Source organism: Oncorhynchus keta, chromosome 4, assembly GCF_023373465.1.
Source record: "Oncorhynchus keta strain PuntledgeMale-10-30-2019 chromosome 4, Oket_V2, whole genome shotgun sequence".
NCBI classification, from domain to species: Eukaryota; Metazoa; Chordata; class Actinopteri; order Salmoniformes; family Salmonidae; genus Oncorhynchus; species Oncorhynchus keta.
This window is the reverse complement of record NC_068424.1, coordinates 21,745,616-21,758,578: the sequence shown is the minus strand read 5'-3', so window position 1 is coordinate 21,758,578 and position 12,963 is coordinate 21,745,616. Positions and strand designations below refer to the sequence as shown.

Here is a 12,963-nt window from a genome sequence, read left to right as displayed (position 1 = left end):
GACACACACACTCCTGTTCCTACAGCGACTATAGCAGACACACACACACACACACTCCTGTTCCTACAACGACTATAGCAGACACACACACACACACACTCCTGTTCCTACTGCTACTATAGCAGACACACACACACACACACACACTCCTGTTCCTACTGCTACTATAGCAGACATAGACAGACACACACACACACACACAAACTCCTGTTCCTACAGCTACTATAGCAGACAGACACACACACACACCTGTTCCTACAGCTACTATAGCAGACACACACACACACACACTCCTGTTCCTACAGCTACTATAGCAGACATAGACACACACACACACCTGTTCCTACAGCTACTATAGCAGACATATACACACATGCACTCCTGTTCCTACAGCTACTATAGCAGACACACACACACACAGTCCTGTTCCTACAGCTACTATAACAGACACACACACACACACACACTCCTGTTCCTACAGCTACTATAGCAGACATAGACACACACACTCCTGTTCCTACAGCTACTATAGCAGACATAGACACACACACTCCTGTTCCTACAGCTACTATAGCAGACACACACACACACACTCCTGTTCCTACAGCTACTATAGCAGACTTAGACACACACACACACACACTCCTGTTCCTACAGCTACTATAGCAGACATAGACACACACACACTCCTGTTCCTACAGCTACTATAGCAGACATAGACACACACACACTCCTGTTCCTACAACTACTATAGCAGACACACACACACACACTCCTGTTACTACAGCTACTATAGCAGACAGACACACACACACACACTCCTGTTCCTACAGCTACTATAGCAGACACACGCACACACACACTCCTGTTCCTTCAGCTACTATAGCAGACACACACACGCACTCCTGTTCCTACAGCTACTATAGCAGACTTAGACACACACACTCCTGTTCCTACAACTACTATAACAGACACACGCACACAAACACACTCCTGTTCCTACAGCTACTATAGCAGACTTAGACACACACACACACACACACACTCCTGTTCTTACAGCTACTATAGCAGACACACGCACACACACACACACTCCTGTTCCTACAGCTACTATAGCAGACTTAGACACACACACACACACTCCTGTTCCTACAGCTACTATAGCAGACACACGCACACACACACACACACATTCCTGTTCCTACAGCTACTATAGCAGACACACACACACACACTCCTGTTCTTACAGCTACTATAGCAGACACACGCACACACACACACACACACACACACTCCTGTTCCTACAGCTACTATAGTAGACTTAGACACACACACACACACACACACTCCTGTTCCTACAGCTACTATAGCAGACAAACGCACACACACACACACACACACACACACATTCCTGTTCCTACAGCTACTATAGCAGACACACACACACACACACACACTCCTGTTCCTACAGCTACTATAGCAGACATAGACAGACACACACAAACACAGTCCTGTTCCTACAGCTACTATAGCAGACATAGACACACACACACTCCTGTTCCTACTGCTACTATAACAGACACACACACACACTCCTGTTCCTACAGCTACTATAGCAGACACACACACACACTCCTGTTCCTACAGCTACTATAACAGACACACACACACACACTCCTGTTCGTACAGCTACTATAGCAGACACACACACACACACACACACACTCCTGTTCCTACAGCTACTATAACAGACACAAACACACACACTCCTGTTCCTACAGCTACTATAGCAGACTTAGACACACACACACACTCCTGTTCCTACAGCTACTATAGCAGACACACACACACACTCCTGTTTCCACAGCTACTATAGCAGACATAGACACACACACACTCCTGTTCCTACAGCTACTATAGCAGACACACACACTCCTGTTCCTACAGCTACTATAGCAGACATAGACACACACACACTCCTGTTCCTTCAGCTACTATAGCAGACACACACACACGCACTCCTGTTCCTACAGCTACTATAGCAGACATAGACACACACACTCACACACAAACACTACTGTTCCTTCAGCTACTATAGCAGACACACACACACACACTCCTGTTCCTACAGCTACTATAGCAGACATAGACACACACACACACTCCTGTTCCTACAGCTACTATAGCAGACACACACACAGTCCTGTTCCTACAGCTACTATAACAGACTCACACACACACACACACTCCTGTTCCTACAGCTACTATAGCAGACATAGACACACACACACTCCTGTTCCTATAGCTACTATAACAGACATAGACACACACACGGTAATGCTAACACGTCCATTTCTCTCTCTCCAGCCACAGGACGGGTATCGCATGGTGCAACAGTTCCAGTTCCTGGGCTGGCCTATGTACCGGGACACACCTGTGTCCAAGCGCTCCTTCCTCAAGCTCATCCGCCAGGTGGACAAGTGGCAGGAGGAGTATGACGGAGGGGAGGGACGCACCGTAGTACACTGTCTGTAAGTACCTAGCAGTCATGCCTCAACCTACACCTAGTACTGCACAGTAAACCTTTACTAGCTCTGGACTTCCCAAATGGGTGGAAAGAGTAGGGGGTTCTTAGGTATTTGATGTAACCCACCAAAACCACCCTTCTAATTCGATCCAACATAGCCGCCCAAAATGCCACCGGGGTCACAGTGACACTGGACCACTCCGATGGGACAGTGAGAAATGTCACTGTCCTCCTCTGATGGTGATCACATACACTTTCCATGGGGATGCAGTCCTCACAGCACACCATCCTGCCTTCTGACAGCCTTCTGGAAACGGACATTTTGAAGGCCCACCAGAAAGCGCTCAATGCTCCTACAAACACTGGCAGTCATCCAAATGAACCGTTCAAGCACAAAGGAGTTTAAAGTTCCACTTCGGAATTCGAAAAACAACGAAATAGCAGCCCTGCCACTTGGTTTACTATAAATCTCAGGAATGGGGCTGGACATATTCTTCAAGACTATATCATTAATTCAAAATCATTTTTAAAAAACGGTTGACAATCGCAATATCTGTATCTCAATATTTGACCCATTAGTCTGGCCCAAGTATACTATTTAACTGGATAAATCAGTGTGATATCACAGTATGAATTTGAATGTGCAATCCGACCCAGGTGATCTCCACTTACTAAATAGGAGAAATAGAGGAGAGAGGCTGCTGAGTTTACCAGAGGGAGATAATCAAATCAAATGAGCTTGTAGTTCCTGATGCTGCCCAGATCTAGATCGTAATGCTCCGGTGGGAGAGGCCTCTGGGTGGGTCTCTGTCTCAGCTCAATCTGCCCTTCCTTATCTCCAGCAGCCCCACTTTACTCAGATAGATGAAGGGGAGGAGAGGAGAGAGGGAAGCCGTGAGAGTCTCCCTCGTTTCCTGAGGCCCTAGTTGGGTGGGAAATCAAATCGGAAAACGGAGGGAGGGAGGGATGATGGGAACGGAGGAGTGTATGTGTGGACGACAGGGTCATTGTTGATGTAATCTGTGGCTGGTGCTGTTTAACAGGGTTACTGGCCTGGTCTGTAAGCCATAGAGTCCAAAAGAATCACCCAGATACAACTCTCATTAGAGTCTCCGAAGAGATTCCAATCGCCCCCGACCAGAGCAGCACACACACACACTTTAAACCAGAGACAATCAGCACACACAATACACACACTGAACGAAGCCAGCAGGGTCTGCCACTAAACAAACGTCAGAAAGACAACACTGCCCCCCCCCCCACCCTCCAGTAAATGTTTAGACTGCTAGTTTAGTCTCAATCACAGAGCTCCCTCCCTGCATCCTTATGTCCAAACAACCTGGGCTATGACAGCCATCGCAACCGTCTCAACGTATCTTGAGCTACACCCTTTTCCCTATAAGTGCACTCCTTTTGACCAGGGCTCTATATGGGCAATAGTATGCCATTTTGGACATAGCCCGTTTCACCGGAACATTCTTGAAACATGCTTAAGGCCAGAGACATGTGGAGATTGACAGAGGTCAACTGCTAAGGGAGTTGAGAGAGTATGCATCCACTGAACTCAAACTGCTTCCTTTGTGACGCTCTCCTCTTGCAACTCTTAAAAGCTCTTTGACTTTCAAGACAGTGCTGTAAAAACAGTAAATTTGCACATCTGGAAACGGTTCTGAGAAAGAGCAGCTTTTCATTTACGAACTACTTAGAGTGCCAGCAATAGGCTATGTTCCACACATTAGTGTCAGTGGGTAGCCAATAGTGTGCAATGGTGGATTGACAGTAGTGTGGCGCCATCTAGAGGGCAAAATCAAGAACAGCAAGCACAGGAAGAGACGCTGATAAGTTTAGTCAAGCTCTTTGAAAGAAAAAGGAAAGGGGGGATACCTAGTCAGTTGTACAACTGAATGCCTTCAACTGAAATGTGTCTTCGGCATTTAACCCAACCTCTGAATCCGAGAGGTGTAGGGGGGCTGCCATAATCGACATCCACGTCTTTGGCGCCGAGGGAACAGTGGGTTAAGTGCCTTGCTCAGGGGCAGAACATGTCATGAATCAACCACCATACATCACTGATAATGTTATTCATTAATGAAGCTTACAATTAGTTGGAAGTATCAAGCCTGCAGGTAGAATGTTTTTTAACTTGTGTAATTACAAAGAAATAAAAAAGTGAAGATAATTTTAAGTCAGGGGTGCTAACGCTTAGCAATTCTGACAGTTTTTTTTGTGTGTTATAGGTAGATGTATATATGTATAATCATTAATATTATGTCTTGGTCTATTATCTATCCCATTCTTTCTCCTTCCTTCCTTTCTTTCTTTCTTTCTCTCTCAGGAATGGTGGAGGACGCAGCGGGACGTTCTGTGCGATCAGCATCGTGTGCGAGATGCTCCGCCATCAGCGTTCGGTTGACGTGTTCCACGCAGTCAAAACACTGAGGAACAACAAACCCAACATGGTCGACTTACTGGTAACAACCGGTCCTGATCTAGGATCAGTTTTCTCTTTTAGATCATAAGGAATAACATTACATGGATTGGGGGGGCACTGCTAACACTTAGAGTGGTTTACTGGTCCTCACTACGAAGCCTACAGTTGGGTACTTCTGGGACAAGTCGGGTTGCCAAAGTCTATTCAACTTGAGTCCAGAATTATTAAGTGATTGAAATGTCTGTTGACGTTTACAATAAGGAGAAAATAGCACTGTGAATAACTCAGCCATTATAATGAATTAAAGGCAAAAGTCAATGCAGCCATGTCTTGTCCAGTCATCGTCAATAATGATGTACTCTTCTTCCCATTCATCCACAGGATCAATACAAGTTCTGCTATGAGGTGGCACTGGAGTACTTGAATTCTGGTTAGCTGGGCTGAAAGATACCCCCCCCCCCCTAACCCCTGCACCACAGCCCTCACAGCTTACCTGGACTGAGTCTCTTAAAGTTGAGTGAATGTTGGTTACTGGAGGATAGAACTGAACTGCTGAACAGGGTCATCCCATCGCACCTCTACGGATTTAGGCCGAGGGGAAGAAAGAAGGTGGTTTGGAACCGGACGCTTTTGCACTGCCCCCCCCCCTTCCCCCTACGATAAAATGTCCCTGAACTTGATTATCTTTACTCTGTCTCATCCCTGACCCCCCCCACTCCCCAACCCCTCTCTCCTCTTTCTACTAGACTGTGTTAGTATTTACCCTCGTCCTCCCCTCAGAACAGCACCTGATCACTGAACAGGAGTTCACACTGATGTATTCTACTGCCCCTATGTCACCCCCCACCACCCCAACCCTAGTCTTTTTTTAAGTTTATTTTTTTCAACAAAAAAGCTCTCCTCTTGCCAGTGAATCCTGTTTATTGCCTTTTTAATCCTCATCGGATGATCAATGTCATTTCCATTTTTGTGGGATGTGATATAAGTGTAATGTTGATGATATGTTGTTTTTTATCCTTGTTTTTAATTTCCATTGATATTTTTTTTTAACAGTGTTTGTTAATATGATGAAGCTGTTTGACATGTATAGTTTTAAAGTTGAACCGGCATTATGAAAGAAAGCAAAATAAATGTGTATGCTGCCATTGCTTCGGTCGCGATGAGTATCGTCGTATTGGCTGGAGGAGGAGAAGAAAAACGCACTCCGGTACCATCCACACTCAAGCTTTTCATCACGTCAGCAGATCCAAAGCTTAATTCATTGTGGTCATTATTGTTAATATTGTAAATATTATGAAGTTGGACAGACTATTTATTCATTGAGAGTTTTTTGTGAAGCACATTGAGTGACAATCATGATTTTTTTTTTGGGGGGGGGGGGTCATATTTGTTTTCTTTTCTCGAACTCTGCATAATGTTGACCAGATGTATTGTAAGCCTTTTATTTATCTTGTATGGAAAAAAAACTTACAAATACATACATATCTACTGATATACGTGTGTTTTTTGCGTGTTGTGCAGATGATTTTCTTATTTTCAATGAAGGCCTGGGAACCGTGGGTTAACTGCCTGTTCAGGGGCAGAATGACACATTTCTACCTTGTCAGCTCTGGGATTTTAACTTGCAACCTTTCGGTTACTAGTCCAACACTCTAACCACTAGGCTACCCTGCCGCGCCAATAGAAATCTGAGCTATGGAATACAGTTTCTCCTGGCTCATAGACTACTTTCAGGGTAAGGAACAATCCAATATTGTTATAAAATACCTTGTACTTCAAGGTTGAGTTTTTTTAAGATAGAAATGCCATGAGATACTGTATGTTAACAGTTTGTCTGATTTGAATTTTAGCCACAACTTTTTGAAAAAAAACATTTAATGATCATGATAAAGTTGCATTGAATTAATTTCAGGAATACCAGTAGTAGTGAAGAGCATACCCTTTGTTCAATGGCAGAAATACACTAAGTGTACAAAACATTAGGGATCTGTCCTAATATTGAGTTGCATCCCTTTTTCTCTTAGAACAGCCTCTACAAGGTGTCGAAAGTGTTCCACAGGGATACTGGCCCATGTTGACTCCAATGCTTCCCACAGTTGTGTCAAGTTGGCTGGATGTCCTTTGGGTGGTGCACCATTCTTGATACACACAGGAAACTGTTGAGCGTGACAAAACACAGCAACGTTGCAGTTCATGACACACTCAAACCTGGCACCTACTACCATACCCCGTTCAAATGCACTCTAAATGGCACACATACACAATGTCTCAGTTGTCTCAAGGTTTAAATTAATTTTTTCCTGTCTCCTCCCCTTCATCTACACTGGCCAATTGTGGACACTATCCATATACTGAGTATGCAACATTTGAATGGTTAACTTCATTAGTTCCAGTGTGCCTTTTAGCATATATGAACTTGTGAGTTACCTTGATAATTATTCTACAGGAGTTGACATAGGGAGGGGCAGAGGTGTTATCATGTTATAGGTCTGTCTACATGAACTACTATATGACGATGCATTTGTTATTTGATAGTGTGACGATGGGCAATACAAGGCCCCCAGTGGCTTTAGTCTCTAAATATAACATGGCGTAGGATTCTGTGTTAGTGAGGTAAGGACAATGCTGCTGATGTTAAGTGGAGACACTGCAAGTCACCACAAGATGGGAGCAGAGACCAGCGCCCGAGCCTTTATGAACCCAATGACTCTTGTCTGCTTCTGACTCTCTGATTGGAGCTGTTTTGTCAGACCCTCTCACCTCGTTTTGAATGCAAATGAATGTCAAATATGGTACCCATATATTTCTACAAATAATTGGCCAATATGAACGTGTACCCACATAACTATCTGCACATGTTCAACTTTACACAGGCAAACCTCTAGTTGTATATACTTGTGTGACACTCATTGTACACCATGAGCGAGTTACAATTCTTCACATTCCTTCATTCTATTCAGCATGAATCATTTGTACATGACAAAAATTGCTGTCAGAGTGCCATCACAACGAAATTGATAGTAAATGATCCAGTCGTCATATATGACAGCCAATGAATTTCGTGCTTGTGAAAACAGTGAATATACCTTATCCAACCGCAGCCCAAGAAGAGGACAGAAACCCTCCTTTCTACCTATGCGCAACCAACCAACCGCGGGCACTCATTAATAATTCAGATAGTATTGCTTTGGGGAGTGACGCGAAGGATACAGATGCTCGACTACTTTCCCCCCGTTTAAATTGTTTTAATTCCACGCGTAATTTCTGCTCCTTATCGTGTTCGACATAGCATTTGACATCTGTTCCAGTTTTTGATCGGTTGTGTAGGCTTCTGTATGTCGATATTGATGTGGTGTCGTTAAAAGATGCCTCAACCGAAATCCCGAAAAATCGCCGTCCTGGGATACAGATCCGTGGGTAAGTGGGCGCAATGTAGTCATTTTCGGTGATAGCGAGGTATTTTGAGCGCGTTCTGTGTAGGCAAGTTCATTGACGATGACTACACATACTACTAGCAAAGATGTAGCCTAAACGGCATGCACATAGACTCTGCCTGGTCATTGATTGTTAAATCAGCCAGTCAGTTGAATGTCACTCGACTGGAAACTCACGACTTAGAGATGTTGTGAAGCACTACTAGCTACAGCAGCATGTACCCCTGGACCAGTGTTGCTAAAACCACAGAATCTCCATTCGTAAGCTACATTTTCACGTTTCGTTGAATAAAATATGCAGTCAGTGGCACGTGATGCATTATCCTCATCAATTGTAATTGAATAACTCAAATGGCAGTCTATGGTTAATTGTGTTACGCACACAGTCATTTATTTTGTTCAGTCAATGTTTGTTAAAAATTGAGTGGTTACAGAAGCCACTAGCAAGACACAGTTGATGCTACAGCAGTTGAGGACAGCGCAAGCGGTCCTGATGCTGGGACGTAAATTAAATACGTCACGACTCACGAAAGTAGAAGCATTAATGTCCATGTGGCAGCTTTTTAAGGGAGGATTTATCCATTTACCTCAAATTACATTCCATATGCTAGTGAAGTGACAGCCCTGTAAATGTTAAACCAATAATTGCATGCTGACCTAATTCATTGACTTATTTTGTGCGATGTGAATGGACACTTTAACATTGAAAGATCATCCACTAAGAGCCTAGCACTTCTGAAGCCAGTGCTGCAGGTAGGAATTACCAGGAGACTGGTTCAAAGGCCTGTGTCTAAATAAGAAAATGATGGCCTTGTGAGTGTGCAGTTGAAGACGTGATTATTCTAGATGCAACTAATCCGTTTTAAATGTAGTCTTTAGTAGCAAAATTAATGACCGATTTTTGAGTTATTTTCGGACTATTTTGAAGATGTGCCGATGGCTCTCAAAATGGACAAACCCTACTATTGCCGCTATCTTCTTGTTTAAGGGAGTATGTGTTCGACGATCTGAAGCGTGCTAATTTAGCCAAACCTGTAGATTCAGAATTAGGCTAACCTTTGATGTCACTGAATTGAATCTTATCAAATGGTATTTGTTTCAAAATCACACTGCTCTGGTTGTCTCAATGTCATTTCAACCAAAATGAATATGGCTGATAATACTATGGACACAGTGATATTGTACATGGACAGGCTTATTTGTATGTCATGAGCCATTGTGTATGGACTGGGATGACACACACACAGTTCGTGCAAAGGTTGCTGGGGGCAGGCGTGCGAACATCGCATCACATCACACTTGACTTAGCCTCGATTGGACTCTTGGGAGCTGGGACTGTGGAACTTTGAAAACTGTTGTGTTCTCCTCCATGCAGTCATACTGGCTTTCCAGTGGACGCTGACCCGGTCGCCAGGTGTACGGTTTTTCCTCCGACACATTGGTGCGGCTTGCTTCCGGGTTAAATGGGCATTGTGTCAAGAAGCAGAGCGGCTTGGTTTGGGTTGTGTTTCGGAGGACGCACGGCTCTCGACCTTCGCCTCTTCCGAGTCCGTAGGGGAGTTGCAGCGATGAGACAACACTAACTACCAATTGGAAACCACGGAATTGGGGAGAAAACAAACAAACAAACAACGTTGGTACTATTGGCCAAGGCCTTTCCATAAGTTTGGTTCATTCACAAGACAAGTGCAAGGAAAATCAAGACAATAGACTACAACCGTACATGGATTAAATGTAACCTACAGCCTGCTACTAATCAATTCCAGTGTTCAAATCAATTCAACAGATAGGCTGTAAAACAATTGAAGATGTCCCCATTTCTCTGTCTTCATGTCCTCATAAAACCTTTTTTTGCCATCCTATAGTCCTAGTAAGAAATTGTATTCAAGCTAGTAATAAATAAATAAAATTGTGTATTTTGTCAGGCTACGTACTATAATATACATATTTTTTTGTACTGTATACTAAGGGTCCAAAGGGCTCCTGCTGTGCGAAACAGAGGACTCCTAGATAGCAAAGCTGTAAATTGGCATGTCTCCCGTCTTTGTAGTGGACTCGTGGTAAATCTTTAAATATGTCCTGTGGTCATGTGCTTTGGCTCGTGCCTCATTAAAGCCAATGCATTGAGGAGGAAACCAGTTTGCACAGTGCCATGGAATACACTACTCCTTCCTGTTTCTCCACCCATTGGATCAGGTCAATACATTCTCAATGTGTAAACTAGGGTTGGGTGGTATATCCAAATTTCCATATCTTCATTCCATTCCTGTACCATACCGGGGTATACTGTATTACCGGCAGTGTATACAAGGGGTGCTATTTCTTTCCAAATGTTAACAAAGTACTAGCGAATTCCCATAGCAGATGCCATCCTAATGCTAACAAGCTCAAGCGAACAAAGCCTAAACTAAATGCAAGGACAGACAACCCACCAGACAACCCAACAGACAAGTTATACAACTATCTCAAAAGGCTACTCGCACTTGATCCAGAATGGGATTGATTGTCTTTGTGGTAACTAAGAAGTTGGATATTGCAAGCTAGCCACCTAACATTATAGCTGTGGAGTCAGGAAAATTGAGAGGAGGGGGGGTGGTTTGCATCTTCATCAACAACAACTGATGTGCTGATTTGAGCACGGTGGAAGTGTTGGACCATTGTTTACCCGTCTTGGGATACCTGATGGTAAAATGCTGACCCTTCTACCTCCCTAGGGCATTTTAGCCGTATTCTTGATTGTTGTATACATTCGAACTCAGGACGAGAAAAATAATAGGCTGGCACTTAACAAACTGTACAAAACTATAAACAAGCAGGAAAACATACATCCACAGACTGCTTTTCTGGTTTTCGGCGTCATTAAGACAAGTGATGCCCAACTTCAATCAACATGTCTCCTTCGCCACTTGTGGCAATAAAGTCCTAGACCACTATTATTTTACCCACACACAATTATGCAAGGCCCTCCCTCATCCGCCATTTGGAAAATCAGATCATGACTCCGTACTCCTGCTTCCTGTTTACAAGCAGAAGCTCAAACAGGAAATACCCGTGACTCGCTCCGTTGAGAATGGCCACCAGAATCAGAGATTATGCGACAGGACTGCTTAGCTAGCGCTAATTGGAATATGTTTTGAGACTCCACCGATAACATCAATGAGCTGACCACCTCCGTTACTGGCTTCATTAGGAAATGCATCAGCAACGTTGTCCCCACAGTGAAGGTTTGCTCCTTCCCCAATCAAAAGCCCTGGATTAACACAGAGCGCTAAACTAAAGGACAACCCTAAACTATCGCAGACAACTCTGAGGCTATGGCTGAGGACGGGAACAAGTCCCTCTATGACCTCCGCAAAGTCATCAAACGAGCAAAAGGACAATGTAGGAATAAGGTGGAATCATATTACACATGCTCCGATGCCCGCCTCATGTGGCAGGGGCTACAGTCCATTACGGCCATGATGCGTCAAACGATGCCCCTCTCCCAGACGAAGTCAATGTGTTTTATGCACGCTTCAACAATAACAACATCGTGTGAGGGGCATCACCAAAGGACTGGTCTTTAATCAGGGAAACACTCGCAAGGCTGAGAGGCCTGATGGCATTCCAGGGCGCATTCTCAAAGCATGCGTAGAACAGATGGCAGGAATATTCACTGTTATTTTCAACCTCTCCTTGTCCCCGTCTGTAATCCCCACGTTTTAAAATGACCAGCGTCATTCCTGTTTCCAATAACTCTAAGGCTTCATGACACAATGACTACCGCCCTGGGTTTCCATTAGGAAAATGTGGCATCGGACATTTCACCAGCAGCATTTTAATGCATTAGGTGCGTAACCTGATTAGGGCGTCCATCCACGGTGCTCAGAATTCCATAAATTCCATTTAGGTCATTCTCACAAAACTGTAAAAAAATATATATATATAATAATTACATTTCCTCTTTAATCACTGAGATTAGGATCTGTACTTATCTATTTCATTATTTTTATTATTATGTTTTTGATCAGATAATATGCATTTTTACCAACATTTTCACAAAATTCTCTGCAGTTTACGAAGTCCAAAAGAGTTATAAACAAACAAAACATTTTTTAACATTGCTCCTCAAATGACAAGGCCAGAGTTTAACATATCACTAAAAATCAAAATATTTCAAATGAAATTCTACAAATATTATAACATTTTAATCTGACTCTTTCCTAATTTAATCTCTTTAGCCATTTCGGTAATGAAAAGGCCAAGTGGGGGAAAGGGGGTGTTTGAAAATAAGAACTTAATTCTGAATTTGCGCTCATCTAAGAAATACTCCTCTAGATCAGGCCAGGGCAGAGGCCAGCCTGGGGGCCGTGTCCGGCCCGCGACCTGATTCAATACAGCCGGTGGAATCATACTCATCACAAAGAATTTTTGATAGTAAAGTTTAGAAAAACGTATTTGTTATTCAAATGAATAACCCAATGAATACTCACCTTTGTGTAATGATTTAGCTCCCACCGCTTGTGGGACATTTATTTTGAAGGCCCGTATAAATAACAACTGCACGGGAACAGACAGTGACTGACAGGCTG

General features: G+C 43.5%; 2 protein-coding genes across 4 annotated transcripts in view; both read left to right on the top strand.

Annotated features, from left to right (window-relative positions):
• The window catches only part of LOC118382678 (receptor-type tyrosine-protein phosphatase mu), a 321,821-nt gene extending 315,371 nt beyond the window's left edge, over nt 1-6,450 (top strand). The window contains exons 31-33 of the mRNA XM_052503964.1: nt 2,368-2,531; nt 4,863-4,998; nt 5,340-6,450. Coding sequence (XP_052359924.1) covers nt 2,368-2,531; nt 4,863-4,998; nt 5,340-5,393 — 354 coding nt within the window. The 3' untranslated portion in view covers nt 5,394-6,450. The remainder of the gene's footprint in view (nt 1-2,367; nt 2,532-4,862; nt 4,999-5,339) is intronic.
• Nucleotides 6,451-8,134: 1,684 nt separating this feature from the next.
• LOC118370839 (GTP-binding protein Rheb) overlaps nt 8,135-12,963 on the top strand; it is a 32,141-nt gene continuing 27,312 nt past the window's right edge. For all 3 annotated transcript variants that reach the window (XM_035756041.1, XM_035756032.1, XM_035756023.1), the window contains exon 1: nt 8,135-8,375. In XM_035756041.1, coding sequence (XP_035611934.1) covers nt 8,324-8,375 — 52 coding nt within the window. In that variant the 5' untranslated portion in view covers nt 8,135-8,323. The remainder of the gene's footprint in view (nt 8,376-12,963) is intronic.